Below are 20604 nucleotides of genomic sequence, written 5' to 3'. Positions count from 1 at the left end.
ATTCTGTTAGGTCTTCTTCTGGAAGCCCCTGTCCCCAGAGTCCCACTGGGCCTGCCTTTGTCCCAGGGGCTTCTTCACTGTTACCCAGCTCTCCTCAGCACCCTGCACACCACAGTTTACAGCTACCCGGGCCCAAGTGCAACCCCACGTAAACTTTTGGGTGAACAGAGACAAATGGTGGAATCGGTACCTTGTGCTCACAGGCAAGAAACTCTCAAGTTTGCCTGGAAAGCCATCACGGTAGGAGAGTCTTTCTAATGGCCTGGGGGAGCCTGGATTATACCTGGGGGTTTTTTTTTGGGGGGGGGAGTGGGGGAGTGTGTTTCACTGTAGCCAGGTCTCACTTCTTAGAAAAAGCAAAACAAATTTATTTCCGGGTGTCTGCAAACGTTAAGGGCTTTTCCGGGGCTGCTGCCAGTGCCCCTGTTCTTCTGGGGGGCCGCCTCTTTCCCGTCTTCATTATCCCCGCCCACCCCCAGCTCACAACATTGAAAATGAGCATTGCCAAGAAAGTGCCAGGAAGTTCACACAGACGTACAGTGAAGCTTGCAGCTCATGGCTGTCACAGCCCCAAGCCCCCGTAGGTCCCCCCGTAGGTCTCATCCAGGGCTGATGAGTAGGGGCCCCAGAGCCTTCCTGAGAACTGGTTCCAGACCCAAGACACAGAGAAAGTTCTGAAGAGGCCTCAACCTTTCTAAAGTCAAGCTCAGGTCCTTGAAGGTAGGCCCAGGTCCCCACTGTCACGGAGATGCCACCGCCAGCCTCAGTTCACACCTCCCTTCTCCACGTGGGACGTGTCCGGCTGGCGGATCCCAGCGCAGGGCCTGGAGGCTCCCCCTTGTTCTCTCCAACTGGGGAACGAGATCACTCTATTTCCCCCCGACACCTCACTTAGCTGCAGGCTCCCACTGGGGCTTAAGTTCAGTCACATAGAAAATCATCCAAACGTGTGTCAAACCAAACATAGCACAGATATGTGCCCCCCAGGGGCCAGAGGAGGTGTGGAGGACGGGCAAGGCTGCTCCCTTCCTCTTTCCTCCATTTCCTTATGAACTCCTGTTCCACGTCCAGTGTGGGAAATGAGAAGACCTCTGGTCCACGCAGTAACTCAGGGATCCAGGATGCTGCTCTACCATCTGGAAACGTGCTCTCCAGTCACTGTGGGGAGGAGACCGTGGGTGGGGGGTCATGCACTGGCTCTTAAATGCTTTGGCCCAGCGTGAAGCACATGGCTTTGGTTCCCAGACCCTTGGCCAGAGCTTCTCATATTGCAAACTGTGGAAGAGCTGAGGAGATAGGGAGGGAATATTCTGACATGGAATGCACAGTGAAATAAATTCTCTGGAATCAGGGTCCTTGTAGGACCCTCGTCAGCACGAGGGTTTCAGAAGAGCCAAAGCCACAGCTTCCTGGTCACTGTCCTCACTGGGGGTGTACAAGTGGCTGTTGTAGGCCATATAACGTCCTGATTATGACTATAGACTGTGCCTGCTGAACCCCGGGATCCGAGTGTGGCTCAGCACCTCATTTATGTGTAACCTTGCTCAAGTGCCTTCTCTCTGCCTCAGTTTTCATCCTTGTATGGGAATATGGATAGCACCTATCTTTCTTTGAGTGATTGCAAAGATGAAATGGGTTACTATTTGCACAGTGCTCAGAATTGTACTGGGCACATGATGGGATTTATAAATGCCAGCCCTCACCACCACCACTATTGAGTTCCAGATATAGTTCTAGGTGTGGGGAGAATAGACATCAAGGCTTCTGCTCCCATAGATGGTGGGGGAGATGGAAAACGAACAGGTGAATAATTACATGAAGGTGACAGTTTCCAATAGTGGTGGTACTAAGGAAAATCAAGCACATGTTTCTTATCATTAGTTATTAGGGAAATATAAATTAAACCACACTGAGGTCCCACTGTGTATCATTACAATGACCTTTTAAAAAACTGGTTAGACCAACATAGGATGAACAGATAATGATGAATGGATAAAGAAATCAACAGATGAATAGATAAAGAAAATGTCACACACACACACACACACACAGTAGAATATTACAGAGCCTTAAAGAAGAATGAAATGATGGCATTTGCTGGTAAATGGATGGAACTGGAGACTGTCGTGCTAAATGAAATAAGCCAATCCCCAAAATCCAAAGACCAAATGTTCTCTCTGATACGTGGATGCTGACACACAATGCAGGGAGGGGCAGAAAACAGAAGTTCATTGGATTAGACAATGGGGAATGAAGGGAAAGGAGGGGGATGGGAATAGGAAAGACAGTAGAATGAATTGGACATAACTTTCCTATGTTCCTACATGAACACACGGCCATTGTTAACTCCACATGATGTTCAACCACAAGAATGGGAAGCTATACTCCATATATGTATAATATGCCAAAATACGGTCTACTGTCATGTATAATTAAGAATAAAAATTTTTTAAAAATTGATACCATGAGCCTTGTGGAAGATAGAGAAACTGGACCTTCCTAGTTTGCTGGTGAGAGAATCACATGACTACTTTGGCAAACAGCTTGGTAGTTTTTTACAAAGTTAAAAGGATGCTCACTATACAACTTGGCCATCGACTGCCAGGTACCTACCACAAGAAATAAGAACTTAGTTCAGGCAGAAACCCATCTGTGAATATCTGTACTGGCTTTGTTCATAATCTCCCAAAACTGATAACGATCCAAATGTTCTTCAACTAACTAGTGAATGGATAAACAATGGAATACTACTCAGCAATTGAAAAAAAAAAAAAAGAATGAAGTTCTGGCATGAGACAACACAGATAAATCTTGAGTGCCTTGTGCTAAGTGAACCAAGCCCTGCTCGCAGCTGCATAGAGATGCCTCCCTTGGTAGACACTGGAAAAGGCGAAACTGCAGGGACAGAAAACAGATCTGTGTTGCCAGGGGCTGGGAGTGGGACTTGACTGCAAAGGGACAGCCCTTGGGATTTGGGGAACTGATAGAATTGTTCTATACCTTGATGGAGGTGGTGCTGACCTGACTGCAGGCAGCTGTTGAAGCTCATGGAACTGCACACTAGAAAGGGTGGATCTTACTGTGGGTGAATTACACCTCGGTCAGCCTGCCTGGAGGAAGGCTCACCGTGGATCTGTTGAAACAGGGACATGATCAGTAACGGAGGCAGGCAGTGGGTCATGGAGGACCCCCACCCTCTGTGGTCAGGGGGCGCTTTCTGACGAGGTGCCTGGATTAAGGCCTGGCCTAAGAGAAGCCAAGCAGAGGACAGCAGGGGGCAGGGGCCTTATGGCCAGAGTCAGTGAGCAGGAAGAGAGGGTTGGAGACGGGTCTGTGTGCAGTGGCTAGCGCCCTGCAGGCCAGGTGAAGGGACTTCTTCTGGGCATAGCAAGTGGCCAAGGGGGTGTGCAGGGTGAATGAAGCATGGGTGTGGGTGGGATGGTCCAGGAAGAGAGAGAAGGGAGACAGTGACTGTGCTAGGAGTGATGTGACCATGTCTAGGAGTGATGAGGGGTGCCGTGCACCATGAGGAACTTCCCCAGGAGGGGTGCCAGTCAAGGGCTGAGGCAGGAGGGCTGGTAGGGGTGCAGGAGGGTGTTGTGGGGTGGTGAGGCAGAAGCCAGACATCCTGGGGGCTGAGGACATGTACCCGAAGCTTCCAGAGGCAGAGGACGGACTTGATGGGCAGCCTGGCAGGCCTCAGAGAGGACAAGGGGAGGCCGTTCTGTGAATCTGTGTGACCAGAACAGGCAGGAGTGGGGCTGGCCCGTGGCAGGTGTTGAGAGACGGGGAGAAGGGAGGGACTTGGACAGGTGGACAGGGCCTTGTGTGCCAGGCCAGGGGGTTGATGTTCCTGGGCTCTGTCTGGTCAGGGCTGGTCGCTCCAGGTGCTGAGGGAGTAGGAAAGAGGCTGGGGCTGAGAGGCCTGTGCTGTGGTGGTGGCAGCGCCGAACCCTGCTGGCTGGGCCGTGGGATTGAGCTGGCAGCCTGTGCTGAGATGGGGCCCCCGGGTGACAGGAAGCCATTTATTGCACTAATCTTCTTGCTCTTCCCCACAGTGCATGCTGGGAACGCGAAGGACAGTTTGCTGCTCCCCAGGCCCCCAGAGGCCGGTCTGTTTGCCTCCAGGCACCATCTGACCCAGGTAGGGTGAGATCCAGGTGGGCTCTTCATGCCTCGCGCCTCTATGGAGTGGGAGGGCTCGGAGCATAGGATCAGGTCCCCTGGGCCATGCTGGCCCTCTGAATGAGCCCCGGCCAGGGGCAATGGCAGGGGGACACAGTGTGGGGTCTGAAGGCCCCTGAAGCAAAGGGCCCCCTGGGAGGCGCTTCCCACCTCTGAGAAGGTGGGCCGAGCCTGCAGCCATCTGTCCTCACCAGCTGCATCCCGGGGCACTGAGGGGACGCGTGGCTCCTGCGGCCCACTTAGGCTCTTCATACGCTCGGTGTCTGGTTGCTTGGGATCTGTTGCACGACCCACATCTGCCAAGCACTTCGGCTGTAGGAGGTTTTGCATCCGGGTTCCCCCGCGCTGCTCTCACTCCGACTTTTCGCTGCCCTGCGTCACGGTGCCTGGCAGCTCGTGCTCTGGAAGTTCCCTCTCTCTGTGGAACTCCTCCCGGAGGGGATGCTCCTCCCTGCACCAGGAACGGGTCATCTCCGTTTCTGGTCCTTTGTTCCTGGGCGTCCCAGTTGATGGCTCTCTTTTGGTTCGTTGTCCCCCCAAGGGATGGAGTGGGGATTGGGGTGGCCAGAGAAAGGTACAGATGTGCAGTTGATTTTGAACTTCAGACAACCAATCATGTGCTCGTGTAACAATGTCCTGAATATCGCATGGCACGTACAGTTCTGCTAAATCTGGTAATCCCTGTGGGGGCCGAACCTCCAGTCTCCTTCCTCAACTGGCCAGTTCTCTCCTGGGTCCTCTGGGCCTCCTCAGATCTGCCGCCTCCAGTGCCTGTGGCAGGTCTGCCGGAGCCAGGCGTGGCCAGGCCTGCTCAGGCCCTCATCAATGGGCACTTCTTTGTGCCCCAGGTTCCACAGGCTGTCCCCAGGGCTGGTGGGGGCAGCAGCCTTGGCCTCAGGAGTGTGATAGAGTTCCTTGTCCCTCTCTGGCCATCCAGGCTGCAGAGGTCATGGGGTGGGGTGGGCGGGGCCTTGGTGCTGTGAGCAGGGCTGTGGGGCGGAGGTGGAGCTGGACGGGATCAGGAGTGGAACGTGGCTTTGGCTTTGTGGGGTGGGGAGAGGCCACACAGACGAGGCAGGGCCCCAACGTGGAGCGTGGACTATCCCCCTGCAGGGCCAGAGGAGGTGTTTTCTCCCCAAACAGAATCATTTTTTTGGAGATTAAAGTAATATGTTCTCCATATGTTATTAATCTACCAACCTACCTACCTGTCTGCCCACTTGTCTACCTACCTAACCTGCCTATCTACACCCTAACCTACCTACGGACCTAGATAACCTGCCTATCTACCAACCTAACCTATCCAACTAACCTACCTACCTATATACCTACTTGCTTAACCTGCCTATCTACTTAACTACCTAACCTACCTATCTACCTACCTGTATAACCACCTGTCTACCTACCTGACCTACCTATCTACATCCTTCCCTGACCTGCCTAACTTACCTACCTGGAAGACTCTAAAAGGGTACAATTGGAAACCTTCCCATAATCCTTTCCCCCAACGGCTAACTAACCACTACTAACTACTTAGATATATATTCTTCCAGACTTCCCCCTTGGCACTTATAAACACATTCACAGGGGAAACCGCGGCTCGTGCTAGTCCCTCCACTCCACCACTTGATTTTCCCCTGAACAGCCTGCTGCGTGGACCCTCAGCCTTGTCCAGAGTTCTTCCCTCTCCTTCTCTATGTTTTGGGTGGATGGTCTGTAAATTCTTCATCAATTATTCATCCCGTCGGAGGCCATCTAGGCTGTTTCCAGCAGTTGGCTATTTATAACCCTCACTGAGGGAACCTCTGAGTCCGAGCATCTGTGGGTCCTTCATGTTTCCGGAAGTGGTCTGCCTGGGTCAGGGGTCATGTGCGTTTCCACATTTGATCTGCTCCATATGGCCAGATAAGCTCCAGAAGGTTGTGCTGGCTTAGGCTCCCACCGTGCAAGGGGTATTTGCCCTTGCCAACCATGGACGTCACCAGTCACTTAAGTCCCTGCCAATCTGATGAGTAAAAATACTTTTACTTTACATTTCTTTGATCATTAAAGAGAGGATCACAGAGCACTGTCGTGTGGGCTTTGGGACTCTTTCTATTTCTTCATTTGTCAGTTGCCAGTTCCTGTCAGGTCCTCAACTCATTTTTCTTTGCATGTGTCCATTCATTCAGTAAATATTTATTGAGCACCTACTATGTGTTGGACAGTGTTTTGGTTAGGAACCTCACAGTGTACAAAACTGACAAAAAAAAGATTGCCTGTTCCATGGAACTTCTGCGCTAGTGGAGGGGAGACAGCCAAGGAAGAAGAGATAAGTATGTGAAATACACTGCGCATGTGAGAGCTGAGCGTTAGGAAAGGGGGAAAAAGCCAGGGGATGGGAAACTTGGATGTGATTGTCAGGGAAGGCCTCACTAGGAAGTGGCATTTAAGAGAGAGGGTTGTGTAGATGTCTGAGAGAAGCGTGTCCAAACTGAGGGAACAGTGTACATGAGGACCCTGAGTGGAGAGGGCCTGGGCTGGGGGGGGGGCAGTTCAATCCCCATTATCCAGCCCTGCCTCACCCCGTGGAGAGGCCCGTGTGGCTGGGACAGGTGAATGTGGGAGACTGGGCGTGGCCAAGAAGGGATCAAGAGTGGGATCAGCAGGGCCTTGTGAACCACCCAGAAGACTTTGGCTTTTACTCAAAAGGTGGTAGGAAGAGCCACGGAAGGTTCTGAATTACATTTTGCCCAGATCCCCTGGCAGCTGTGAAGCAGAGAGATCAGTCAGGGGGCTGTTGGTTGCTATGCTCCAGGGAGCACATGGTGGGGACTGGGACCAGGGGTCTGGGTGGAGGTGGGGACGACTGGGCAGATTCCAAGGGCAGGTTCCAGGTAAAGCCAATGGGACTTGCTGGGAGATTGGCTGAGGTGGCGGGGGAGACAGAAGGGAGCTGAGGATGACTTCTAGAGTTCTGGCCCACATACAGGTTGCGTATCCTTCTCTGAAATGTTCGGGACCAAAAGTGTTTTGGATTTCTGATTTTTTTCAGACTTGGGGAATATTTGCATATAATGAGGTATCTTGGGGATGGGACCCAAGTCTAAACATGAAGTTCATTCATGTTTTATAGGCTCCTTATCCACATAGCCTGAAGGTAGTTTCACATAATACTTTTAATATTTTTTGAGCATGAAATGAAGTTTCAGTATGTGAACTTTTTCACTTGGAGTGGCATTTCAATGCTCAAAAAGTTTTAGATTTTGGAGCATTTCAAATTTTGGAGATTCTGATTCTGAACTTGTAGGGTGGGGTGCCACTAGCAGAGATAGGGAACGGTGGAAGAGAGCGGGCTGCGTGGGCAGAGCGAGCCCATCTGTGGATGGGAGCAGCTGCGTGATGTATGGAGCCCAGAGCAAAATGGCCATGGGTGGCCCTTTGTTTAAAAAAAAATCAGAATTTCAAAGTAGAGAATTACACGAGGCCTGGGCCCATGTTGCACATCATGATTTAGCCCTGCCTGGGCGTGCTCAGGGGAGATGCCAGCAGACCTCTATACAGAGCTGTGGAGCAGATAGGTGGACATAGAGACTGCAGTTCAGGGGACGGGTTTTCAACTGGAGGTACAAACTTAGGGTCATTGGCTTGAATATAGTGTTTAAAGCCATGAGATTGGATGAGAGCATTGAAGGAGTGAATGTAGATTAAAAGAGAGAGAGAGAGAGAGAGAGAGAGAGAGAGAGAGAGAGAGAAGGACCAGAACCCTAGGTCATGTATGACTGCACATACGTCGTGACGCTACATGGTGTACGACCAGAGAAGTGAAAAGTCGTGCTGCAACTGTGTACAGTGAATCAAAGTGCATTCTGCTGTCATATACACCTAATTAAAATAAATAAATAAATAAATTTTTAAGAGAGAGAGAGAGAGAGAAGGACCAGAGACCCAGACCTGGGAGCTTCATCAGCTAGAGGTTGGGAAACGGGAGGAACGGAAAAGGGGGTGGTGAGACCAGGCAGGAGTGACGGACTGGAAGCCACAAGCATGGTATATTTCAAGCATGTCACATGGGCTGAGAGAGGTTGCAGGGTGCAGATGAGAATTGATCCTTGCGTTAGTAACACAGAGATCACAGGTGGCCTTGGTTTCAGTGATGTGGCGGGGAGGCATTGAAATGTATCTTATTGATTTGTAAGAGCAAATTGATGCATAAGAGGTTAAAGGATTTAACTCCTTGTTACGTGTTGCTAACAGTTATTTACAGGTTTGATTTTTGTGCTTTTTTTTCTTTTAATTTAATTTAATTTTTTTTTAACTCCTCGAAAGTTCAAAATTGTTCTGGTGGTTCAAATCTGCAACTCTTTTTTCTTTAGAGTTTCTGATCTAACCACTTGATTTAAAAAAAAAAAATGTCCTATATTGTTTTCTAGTTGTTTAGCAGATTTAAAAGTATTGAAATCTCTATTTCTCCTGGAATGGGCTGGTGTGTGTGGTTTGAGGTAGGGATCCAAACGCCCAGCCAGTCGTTGCGATGGTATTTATTAAGTGTTCTCTCCTTGCTGAACTGGAGCGCCATGCCTGCCGACTGCTAAGTGTCCCCGTAGGCTCGTAGGCTCGTGTCTGTCCAGACCTCCCTGTTCAATTCCATTGATCTTTGCCTGGGGAGAGATTTAGGAAGTGAGAGGATAGACTCAGTGATTGACCAGGCTCAGCTGGAGGAGGCAGGAGGAGTGGAAAGAGTTACCCACACTGTGGGGATGGGAGGGCTCACGTGTGTCTCAGGGCTCCTGTGTGCTGGGCACAGGGGGCTTTACTAGTCAGCTTGTCAGTTTGCACCTCACTTCTGCAAGGTTGGCATTCCATTTCCCCGTCTGCACACAAGGAGAGTGAGATGCGGGAAGGTTTCATTTCTTGTCCAATGGCATCACCTCACTGGTGTGATGCTGAGACTGGAAGGCTTTGGCTCCCATGCCTGCATTGGTCCTCCTCAGGGAAGGGGGTGGTGAGGAGCAGGGCTCAGTAAGATTGAAGGGGGCGCAGGCACAAACTCCCCATACACGCCACTTGCATCCCTGCCCGCCATTTGGCTGGGTCTTGAAGGTTTTCCCATTTCCAAATGTAACCTGTTAAATCCAAAATACTCCTGGCAGAGAAGCTAACATCTTAATTATCAGTTAACACCTCTGCGGGGCTTAGCAGACAGCCAGCTGAGGACACTGGGTGGGGGCCGGTGTGATGTGCATCTGGGTCAGGAAAGGCCTGAGGGAGGGTGGGGTGGAAGGGAAGGGGCAGACACCCAGCAATTCACAGCTTTCCCTGGCCCCGTGGAGAGAGGGAGGTGGGTGGCGGAGGGGCCAGGAAGGGAGTGGGAGCCTCTCAGAGAAGACCAGTAGCCTGGGTTCAGGGAGGGAGCTGGCATCCATTAGACACCCCCAGTGTCGGGTACCTGAGAAGTCGTGTTGGGTCCTGGTCTAAGAAAGGTCAGACAACCAGCTGCCCGTGAGCCACCCTGGGCCCAGCTGCTAGCAGTCACTCAGAGCTGGGACCCGTCTCTGACACCCACAGACCAGATCTGTCACCCTTCCCTGAACAGGAAAAGAGCTAATGAGGCATTGGAAGCCTCCTCTAGTTCTCTGAGAGCCAGTCCACCCTGTCAGGGTTGAGGCTTAGTCTGTCACCATGGTCAGGTTCAAGGTTCAGTACAGGCACAAGATTAGGGCTCAGTCTGACCTTGGAGGTCATCCAAGAGAGTGGCTGAACTAAGACAGCAGAGGCCCAGATGAGTGCCCGGTGGCTACCGTCTCCCATCCTGCTGCTGCTTCCCACGCCGCTGCAGAGGGTGGGGGGTGGGGCGGGGTGGGGCGGGGTGTGTGCTGGGGCTTCTCTCCTTCCTTTCTTTGCTCGGAGGAAGCACTGAGCTGTGCCTTTGGGGGTTGGCATGTGTCTAAAGGTGACCAGCTGCCCACTGTTGGACTCTGGCTTAGCCTTCCCAGGACCAAAAGCAGTCCCCCACTTCCCCTCACCGCCCCCGCCCCTCCCCTGCCAGTCAGACCCTTGACAAGACACCAGACACCTTGCTTCTGGCTTGAGACTGGGTGACCCTGCAGCCAGCACACCTCCAGCCATTCCCGCATCCTGGTCAAGATGACCTCCCAGAGTGCTGCGGAGCTCACTGAGGAGGGAGCCCTGAGGGAGGGGGCAGCGAGCAATGAAGCAAGACCTCAGGGAACAGAGGAAAGTGCTGCGCGTAATGCTGGAGGTGGGACACACAGACAGGACCTGGGCTGGAGTTTGGGGCCATACCCAGCAGGTGGGTTTGATTCAGAGGCCCCAGGCATTTGGGGAATCCTAAGACTGGAAGCCACGGCAGGACTGTCTGCCTTCGTGTTCACCCTCCTCTGCCCACCAGGGCTGGCCGCTGGCTGCCCTAAGTCACACTGCATCAGAGAGCCTAGCTTCTCTTCCCAGCTGTGCCTCCAGCTTGCCACAGGACCTTACGGCAAATGACCTTGAACCTGGACCTCAGTGGCCTCACCTCACTCTCACATGGGCTGAGCCGGCCTGAGGGAGTTTGCCAAGTGTGCAATGTGGCCCGGGTAGCGTGTTGCTGTGGTCACTGTTGTGGCTCAAGGACCTGCTCTGGGGACACAGCTGGCCTCAGGAAGGCCAGCTCTAGGAGCTCCCATTCTTGTGAGGTAGACAAACATGTAAACCACAGGTTACAAAATAGAGGGCTCAGGCAGGCAAATGGCTGGTGGGTATTTTTTGTTCCATTTTGAACAACTTGGGTTTTTAAAAATTGAGACACAATTTACATGCCACAAAACTCACCATTTTAAAGCGTACAATCCAGTGGTTTTAGTTTATTCACAAGACTGTGCAACCATTGCCACTAGCTAACTCCAGAGCACTGTCATCACCTAGAAGGAAACCCTGTCCCCAGGAGCAGTGACTGCCATTTTCTCCCGCCCAGGCCCCGGCTGCCACTATTGAACTTTCCTCCTTTTGGATTTGCCTGTTCTAGACATTTCATATAAATGGGGTCATATCACATGCAACCTTTAATGCCTGGCTTCTATCACCTAGCGAAATAGTTTAAAAAAAATTTTCAGTTGTAGATGGACACAATACCTTTCTTTCTTTCTCTCTTTTATTTTTATGTGGTACTGAGGATCAAATCCAGTGCCTCACTTATGCTAGGAAAGTGCTCTACCACTGAGTCTTGGCTCCAGCCCCAATACAATAGTTTTAAGGTTCATCTTTGTTGTAGTATGTAACAGTACTTTGCTCCTTCCACCACCCCCCAGTACTGGAGATTGGATCTAAAGGTGCTTGATCACTGAGCTTCGTCCCCAGCCCTTTTAATTTATTTTTTTATTTTGAGACACCATCTCGCCAAGTTTCCTGTGCTGGCCTCCAATTTGGGATCCTCCTGCCTCAGCCTCCTGAGTTACTGGGATTATCAGTGTGCAACCCCTCAACTGGTTACTTTGTTCCTTTTTATGACTGAATAATAATCATCGTAGGGTACACCACATGTATTTATCCATTCATTCATGGACCTTCTGATAATTTTGACCTTGGGCTTCTGTGAGTACTGCTGCTGTGAATGTTTGTGGGCCAGTGTTCCTGTGAACCTGTGTTTTCAGTTCTGTGGGGCCTGTTCCAAGGAATGGACTTGCTGGGTCAGGAAACAGTTTGGTTTTCAGTGCATTAGCCAAGGTGCTGCTCTGCAGTTCTCAAATCCCGCCCCCTCCCTGTGGCCTCGCCTTTGTCCTTGTTCCTGTGCATTTCCTCCACGACCCCTGTAAGAGTCTGAGCTTTCAGCCTTGAGTGCTGATCAGAGATGGAGATGAACCTAAGGGTGCTCCTAACCTGGTGGAGGGCTCCCTGGAGGGGGTGCCACCTGAGCTTAGCCTGCAATGGACACTTTCTAGGCAGAGAGCCTCTGGGGGTGGGGATCAGGCTCCCCAGGGACCAACGGAGGTGTCCTCCCTCCCTTCCTCTGGCACTGGCCTGTCTCCCTATCTCTTCCCCCGCCCACCCCTTGTCTTTACTCTGGAACTACAGTTTGGCTGGCTGGAAAGATTGGGAGGGAGAAGGAAGAGGAGGTGGGGGCAAAAGGAGGGGAGACTTTCACCCTTCCTCAGCAGGGAACTGGCAGAGAACCTAGGACAGAAGTGACCCTAAGCTAGGACGCTCACTCCAGGCCCATCAGTCTTCCTCCCTCTGCGCCCGGTGGGGGCAGGTGAGAGATGGGACAGGCCTGGCCAAGCACTACCAAGCCTGCGGCAGAGGCAGAGCGAGCCATGGCGGGACGCTGCGGCATGCCCCCGGGTTTCTGCTCGGGCTACCTAATGGGTAATTATACCCTGACATGCACAGAGGCCAAGAAGGGATTTTCTGTGAAGCAAAATCTCCCGTGAAATATTCAGGCCACGCTGGGCTTCTCTTCCCAGCCAGTCTAATCGCTGCTGCTTGGCTTGGCCACGACTTGAGAGGCCACATGTGCCTGAAGGCTACATGGGGCTTTTTATTTCCTTCTCAGCAGAGAGAGGTTCCCAAGGAAGAGCCGGGCTTTGGGCCTTAGATGCTGTGTGTGCGCATGCGTGAGAGACACACAGCCACCACATACGCGTGTGCTTCCGCCCCCGTGTTTGGGGCTGTGCTTGCCTCGTTCTGGTCCGCACACCTGGACGTGGGGTCCTGGGTGTGCCTCTGACTGGGATTGTCCCGGCATTCAATGCGCATGCTCCTTGGGCCCGGTCTGAAGGTTCTCTCAGCTGTGCCCCTGGTCCCAGATGTGGTGTGGGTCTCCCTGGGTGTGAGTTCAGCCTGTGATGGGCCTTTCACGCCGCGGGTGGCTGTGACTCAGAAGCCTGGCAAGTCCTTGTGGGCTCTGGGGCATCAGGAGGCGCCTGACCTTCTGCACAGCCAAACCAGCCTGCCTCTCTGTCCTGTGTGTTTGATTCCCACCACATTCTGAGTGCGTGTGGGCGTCGGAGGAGCAGATGTTTGCTTCTGAGAGTTCACTGAGCTGGGAGATGTCTACCCCTTTGTTGGTGCCCCCAGTTTCTTAGCTACTCCCCCTGTCTTCTCCAGTCCAGAAAGCTGCTACTTTGGCCTGACCACCCTTGCTTGGGCCTCTCATTTGCTCTTTCACATTGCATGACAGACAGGACTAGAATGATTGTACCTATTTGACAGAAGGTAAAAGTGAGGCCCAGAGAAGCCAAGAGATGTGACTGAGGTCTGTGGAGCCCCAGGGCAGGGAGCAAGATCACTGGTCCCCTCTTTGCCCTCAGCCCCAGCCCTGGGCCCTGGGTGGAGGGGACCCTACCCTGAGGAAATGAATGACTGAAGCTGGAGGGTGTCCCTTCTGCACAGAGCTCTCCTCCCCTCTGGCACCACTCAGCAATGTCCTGGAGAGATGGCCCCAGGGTTCTTTTCATCTCCAAATAAACAGACAGGGACAGAGGAGGCAATAATAGTGACGTCCATCACTGATATTTCCTTATTGTGGCTGTAATTAGCAATTTTTCCACGGCTAAGGCCCAATCTGGCAGACAAGTGGGAGAGTTCTGGCTTATTAATGTCACCCATTAATGTCACACTGACAAGGCTGATGGTGGGGGGCTTAAGTAGGGAGAAAGCGAAGCAGAGGGCTGAACAGGAGAAAGCAGACCCTCTTTGCGCTGCCGCCCGCTCCTCCACGGAGCACTTGGCATGCCTAGAACATAGCCCACCAGAAGACCCTTTGTCCCATCTGTTCTCCACACGCCCCTCCCCTCCCTATTCTACCAGGATGGCTTGGCTTGAAGAGCCGCTTCCACAGCTCTCAGCCAGGGCACCCACATCCTGGGGAGGTGGCGTGGACGGCCTCCCAGGTCACTGGAGGTGAGAGCCTTCCTCAGCCTCTGCCCTCCTCCTCCAGCAGGGAGGATGTCCTCCCCTCCCTTGGTCCCTACCACACTCAGATCTGCACCCCCTTCCCATGGGGCACTGCACAAGGCCCCCGTCCATGTGCTCTTACAAGCATAAGGGCTGCAGTCAATGCTTCCAGAGCCGGGACCCTCCTTGTCCATCCACTTCAGGGTCCTCAGGGAATCCTTGGGTCATCGTCCTCTCCCCCAACCATTCCGCCTGCCTCTGTGCTCCTCTACCTGGCTTGGTGGGGTCTTTGGGTGCATGAGCAGAGGAAGCCACGCCAGGCAGCAGCCAGGCCGGTGGAGCTGCTGGCCCTCGCCATCCTCCCGCCTGCTTTGCTGCCACAGGCCCAGCCAGGAGCTGCTCTGAATGAAGGATGAAACAAAAAACAGGGACACCTTTGGCTTCTTGAAGGCTTTTTGTGTCCCAGGCCCTGTTGAAAGTATCTTGGGAGGCTGAGGCAGGAGGATCTCAAGTTCAAAGCCAGCCTCAGCAACTTAGCGAGGCCCTAAGCAACTCAGTGAGACTCTGTCTCTAAATAAGGGCTGGGGATGTGGTCAGTGGTAAAGTGGGTTCAATCTCAGATACCCCAAAGCAAAACAAAAATAAAAAGCATCTTACAACTGTTCAATCCTCGAAACAACCCTGGGGAGTAAATACATCCATCACATCCATTTTACACATGAGGAAAACCCAGGTGCAAAGAGAGTAAGTGAGCTGCTGTAATCACACAGCCAAATGGTGGGTGGCATGAACCAGGCTGCGTGGATCCCAAGTTCTCCACTGAGTCACTGCCCTCCTTGGCCTCCATCATTAGCCCCGACATCCTTTGCTCCACCTGCACCTGTTCTCTGTGAGCTCCCTGGAACAGGTGACTGCCCCAGCTCCAGCCCAATCCTAGCCCCTCAGCAGGTGCTGTGTCCAGAATCAGCAAATGAGGGTAGCGGTGACAGCAACACACTGTTCTGAGCTCTGCGTTACCAGGCTTTGTGGTCCCCTCCTGTGTTCTCTGGTGTGGTCGACTGTCCCCAGGAGCACTGCACACTTCCCGAAATCCCGTTGTCCCTCACACAGTGTACGCCTGCCATGCCATTTGCTGAACAAGCAGCCAGCCAGTAACTTCAGGGCCATGGAGGCCAGGGGAGCAAAGTTGTGACTCAGTTCGAAGCTGGGACCCGGCAGGGATGTCCTGGTGTCCACATCACTCATTCCTTTAGTGTCGCTGCTGGATGCTGCGTGCTCTGTGGAGGGTCTGTGGACATAAGCAGGTCCCGGCCCTTCCTGCAGGAAGCCCAGAGTCTACTCAGGAAGGAAGCCTGACCAGCACAGGGCGAAGTGGCCAGCAGGCAGTGCTCATATACCATGTGAGGACAGGTGGAGGGCAGCAGGCGGCTGCCCAGGGGTAGCATCGGAACAGACTCACTGCAGAAGAAGAGGCGTGTTCAGGCTGATGGAGAGGGACAAGTGCCACAGGCAGAGGAAACAGCCTGTGCAAAGGCCCTGAGTCTGAGAGCAGGGCTGGAACCCGCTGCAGGGTCTCCTCCAGGTTGCTCCTTTCCTGCCACAGGTCGACTGAGCAGTGGGCAGATCAGCACTGGTGGGTGGCCAGCGTTCCCCAGCATGGTGACCAAGCAGGCCAGCCATGGAGGGAATGTATGAGGACAAGGGATGCCCTGTCCAGCTGGGGGCTGCCGTGGGCTCAGGAAGTGGATGCACTGGGCTAGGGCTGGCCGGGAGGACGGAAGGAGGCCCAGACAGGGCGGAGTCGCACAAGCAGTGGGTGAACACAAGGAACCCCTCTTATGGTCAGTAGGATGATGAGGTCCTCAGCAAGGACCTCTGGGTTCAGGGCAGAGCTGGAGTGTCCAGCCTGCGTGGACTGGTGCGCAACAGGCCTTACTGGAGACAGTGCAGCACCCCTGCCCCCGGGGCAGAGGTCCACAAGGAGCGTGGGATGGGGGCAGAGGAGGGAATTCCTCTGTAGTCTCACCTCCAGGAAGGGTTCTAAGGATCTGATGTGGACGCCCAGTGGCTGATCTTGGGGCACCTCTCGCTCACACATCCACAAGGCCCCAAGTAGCCCAAGGGGGACTGAGCACACGGGTGCCGCTATGGGCCATCCGTGCTCCTGTGTGTAGAGGTGCGCCTCTGTGCGGGTCTCTGTGTGGAGGGTTTCCTGGTGTGTCCAGCTGGGTCCACATAGCTGAAGTGCGTCCTTGGCAGTAGGATTCGTGTGTGTTCCCAAGAGCTGGTCACAGCCAGCAGCCCATAGGCACACACACTTCTCCGCCCATCTAAGCCAGTGGCCCCAGAACCTGCTGCTCTTGGGCCAGAGTCCCGCTGTCCCTGGTCTCTGATGGGCTCTTCCCTGAGGTCTGGCCTTCCAGGGACAGGTCTAGCCAACTTCTGGGGAGCTGCGCTCCTGGTGGGAAGCACTGTGGGTAGAGGTGGACACCAAGGGGACAGTTTAGGCTGGGAGGGCCTTCCAGATCTTTTTATGCTTGTCCCCTCCCCACTCATCCCATGTACCAGGCATGAGATTCTGGTAGGTGAGTACCCTCCCAACCCTGCCACTTGTACAGTCCCCATGACAGGGAGCTCACTGCCTTCCAGAACAGCTCCAGGAGAACCTGCGAGACACTGCCCAGAGAGGAGACATCAGGGAGGCCAGAGGCGGGAGCAGGGCTGGGCCACAAACTCCTGACCACCCAGAGCCTGGGACCCATTTGGCAGCCAAGCCCAGGGTTCCAGCTCCCGGTAGCAAGGCCAGACCTGGTCCAGAGCCTTTCACCTTCTTGTCGAGAGCATATTTCAGCTATTAGTGACAGTGGCCAGGGATTTGGGAGGATTTTGCTCTCATTTCCCAGAGCTTTCAGCAAGCCTCCTCCCTCCCCCTCTCTGCCTGCCAGGACTGAGAACACACACACACACGCACACACACACACACACACACGCATATATACGCATGCACGCACACTGCTCCTGTGTGGCAGGAGAGAGAATCTGGGTCACCCTCCCAGGGAGGGCTCGCGGCCTCTCCCCACCTTCCCAGCAGATGTTCTGTGTTGTCAACTCCAGCTGTGGTCTGAAGGCCGAAGCTGACCCCAGTCCTGCTGGAGACACCTGGCAGTGGGACCCCAGGCTTGCCCCACCTAGCCCCTCTTGGGCCTCCCCATTTGGTGATCTCACTCTAGGGCCTAAGCATCACCCCTGGGTGAGGCCCCAGGGATTGTGGGTCATTTTTTGCCACACTGAGCAGGTTACCTGGAGAGCAAAAGAACCCTGTCCCCCCACCCCACAACCACCTTTCAGCTTCAGCCTCTGGGGCTTGGGGGATGAGGGGCAGAGGCCTGTATCTCCTCCACAGAGGCCGGTGTCCCTGGAGCTGGGGCCATGCAGTAGCAGCACCCTGCAGAGGACCCCTGGCTGCAGAGGAGGACCCTGGGGTGGCATTCCAGGCAGGGTGGCAGGGGGTGGGGTCTGGAGAGCATGCCTCAGTCAGGGAAGAGGCTCCTGAGAGGGGGAACAGAGAGACACTGGCCACGTCTCTGCTGTTTCAGGATGGAGCTTGGAGTGGGGGCTTGGTTCCACCCTGAATGGTGAGGTGAGCCCCAAGTGCAGGGCAAGATTCCACCCCACAGTGAGCCCAGGGAGACTCAGTGGGCCAGGGGTCAGAGGGAGGAATGGTGTTTCCTGTGGGATCCAGGCCTGTTGAGCTGGGAAAAATAGACCCTGGGGAATTACTGTGGTGTAAGCCTCTGCGCCCATCACCGCATCCTTCTTACCCACCGGCGCTCACTGTTCTCGGGCGACCAGCACATATTCCTTCTACCAGGGCATCCTGGTGTCAAGAATGTTTGTGGAGTGAAAAAACATAGGCAATTGATTTTAAGTTAGATTTAAGAGAGGAGCTCCTGATACCACTGGCCCAGGACTTAATGTTTATGGAGGTGAGTCGATGCTCCAAAGGCCTATCAGGTGTGTGGAGGAGGTGGCCCTGGGAAGGCCAGGTTTCCTCCAAAGCCAGGGCCTGCCTTCTGAGTGTGGCAATGCCCCGTGCAGGGGCTCAGTCTCTCCCAGAACCTTCACGTGCAGAGCACTCTGCCAGGCCCATCTTTATCAAGTGGTGTGTGTGGTGTGTGGGGTCAGCTGTTGACATGTTGGCATCGCCATGTGTGTCACCTGTGTGCTGAGGACGGCTCAGGAGTAGGTTCATGGCCTTCTGAACTGTCTTAAAATCTGGAACCAGAGACGTCCAGCCATCAAAGGGATAAAGGGGTTGTTTCTGAAGCTACAGAAGGGACAGACAGGCTTCCCACTGGGTGGAAAAGCCCTCTGCACAGGAAGGTGGTCCTTGACCTTGAGGTGGAGGGTAAGGAGGTCAGGAGCGGGCAGGGCGTCAGGAGAGGGTAGACACATTGGGCTGGGTGAGATGAGGGCTGGCTCCTGTCCTCCTCAGATGGGACCTGGGCAGCCAGCCCCTCCTTGAGAGCCCAGGGAAAGAGCTTCCTGCCCCTCTGTCCTCAAGGGTCCCAGCCAGCTCCCCTTTTCTCTCCCTCCCTGCAGCCCCGACCAAGCCGAACTGCACCCGGTGCTCAGAGGCCCCTTGGGCAGAGCCTGAGCACCAGGAATGTGGAGGTTGGGACAGCTGAGGAAGAGGGGACAGGAGGCCAGCACAGCATCTCTCCTTTGCTAAGCTGGCCTGGCTCTGTGCGTGCATCGGGAGCCCCCAGGACCTGCAGGCCTGAGACACCCGTGCCCTCACATGTGGACTCACACGTGCGTTCTCCTGGATCCGTGGGTTGGAGGCCGGAAAGGTCTCATTCAGTCTGTCAGCTGGTTATCAGGTGTTGGGCAGAGCTGGTGGCCGCCCCGTCCCTGCCTTCTCATCTCACCTCTGTCCAGGCCACGCGGGCTCCTGGGCGGGCATCTCGGCAGGATGGAGTGAGTAGCATCCTGGGGCAGGAACAGCCCATCCAGGCAGGTCCAGCAATGGTCGAGGAACAAGCTGGGCCTTGTGTGCCTTGTGTGGCTGGGGCCCTGCTATCCAGCTTGCGTGGTCCCTGCTGGAAAGACCAGGAGGGAAAAGAGGCAGAGGGTGGGGAGGGAGGAGGGGAAGGGCAGGCTCAGGGGTGGTGCGAGGCCCATGGTGGCCTCTTTGCCCAGCAGTGTCTTAGGCTTCTTCCTGGCCTCAGGATGGCAGCCCAGCCAGGGATGAGGACAGTGACCTGCAATGGGTCTCTTTTGGAGCCTCAGATCTCAAATGGCAAGTCAGGCGCTGCTATGCCCATTTCATAGCCTCACAAATAGACCCAAAAGGTGGCCTGTCCCCATGGGGTGTCTTCCACAGCTGAACACCCTCCATGAGGAGGCTCTGTCTTGAGGCACAGCTGGGACCAGCTCTCTGGGAGGGACAGATGCTTGTCCACAGACCCCAGCCTTCCCAGCTTTCCCTTTTTCCCCCCAGGCTAAGAATTTCTTCCACAAGTCTGACCACAGTCCTTCACACTTGAACTTCGTCCTGCATTCTTTTGAGATCCTGTCAATCCAAAGGCCCCTCTGGCCTCTCCTCTGTCCCTCTGCCTTCTGGACCAGCCCCTGCAACCTGGTGGGCCTCTGTGGGCAAGGGGTGAAGCTGGTCTTCCCGGCCCTCCCTCCCAGGCCTGCTTGGAAACCCATCCACCTTTCCTGAGCATTGCCATTCCTATCACAGCGCTGCCATCTCATCTTAGTAAACTCACTCGCCAGCTGAAGGGCTTCGTTTTCCACTGTTTGCCCATAAAACCCCCAGCCCCATCTCCTTCTCCCCAGCCTCTCTCCGTGGTGCCCAGCTCCATGGTGAGCAGCAGCCAGGCCCAGGGCCAGCCCAGAGCCCACCTTCCCCTGCTCCTGCCTGTCCTGGGAAGAGCTCTGCACCCCAGGCAGGTGTCTCGGGCCTGCTCCGTGCAGTACCAGCTCCCCAGCCAGACACCTGGAGGATGGAGGGTACTCTCATCCCCCAGCTCTCTGCCTTCCCCACCAGTTAGAAAGGCCTGGGCGTCGGTCGCCCTGTGGCCAGGTGCTCAGAGGTCCGTGTCTTGCTCATTATGCCTCCCACACAGCAAGCTCCAGGACACTCTGACCCGCAAACTGGCTGACCTCAGAAATGGGTGAGCAGGAGAGCAAGGTGGTTTGTAAACTAATTTATACTAAGGTGTACATGACCGGCAGCAGTTCTCTCATTATGGTATTTGTAATTTGAGTAGAGGAGCCAGCCATAGTATCACTAATAATCACTAACTATTGCTAATAATCACTAACAGCGTCTTTACTGTGTGCCCGACACTGTTCTCACACTGTACTGTATTAAGTCATTGAGTCAATCTATTAACCAGGTAACTTTCTAATGAGTAGGAAGAAGAGGGAAGAGTGTTGAGGGGCAGGCTGACAAGGAGAGGCAACCTCTTCCTCCCCCACCCGCTTCCCAGTTCCCGCTGGATACCCAGAAGGGAGTCCAGGTGTCAGACCACA

At 54.2% G+C, this 20604-nt stretch overlaps 1 protein-coding gene across 7 annotated transcripts in view; it reads left to right on the top strand.

Annotated features, from left to right (window-relative positions):
* The window catches only part of Lingo1 (leucine rich repeat and Ig domain containing 1), a 190255-nt gene that overhangs the window by 125967 nt on the left and 43684 nt on the right, over window positions 1-20604 (top strand). For 5 of the 7 annotated variants that reach the window (XR_013438683.1, XM_078049241.1, XM_078049243.1 and 2 more), the window contains one exon: window positions 4059-4144. The exons of 1 other annotated variant lie outside the window; for it this stretch is intronic. Coding sequence is in view for 1 of the 6 variants with exons in the window: in XM_078049240.1 (XP_077905366.1) it covers window positions 4059-4144 (86 nt within the window). In the remaining 5 variants the exon portion in view is untranslated. Of the gene's footprint in view, window positions 1-4058; window positions 4145-18660; window positions 18874-19561; window positions 20390-20604 lie in introns of those variants that run through there. One more of the 7 variants, XR_013438684.1, reaches the window with a different exon arrangement.

This window comes from Ictidomys tridecemlineatus, chromosome 5 (assembly GCF_052094955.1).
Source record: "Ictidomys tridecemlineatus isolate mIctTri1 chromosome 5, mIctTri1.hap1, whole genome shotgun sequence".
Classification (NCBI taxonomy): domain Eukaryota; kingdom Metazoa; phylum Chordata; class Mammalia; order Rodentia; family Sciuridae; genus Ictidomys; species Ictidomys tridecemlineatus.
Note: the sequence above shows the minus strand (reverse complement) of the source record. Positions and strands in the feature narration are given on the sequence as shown.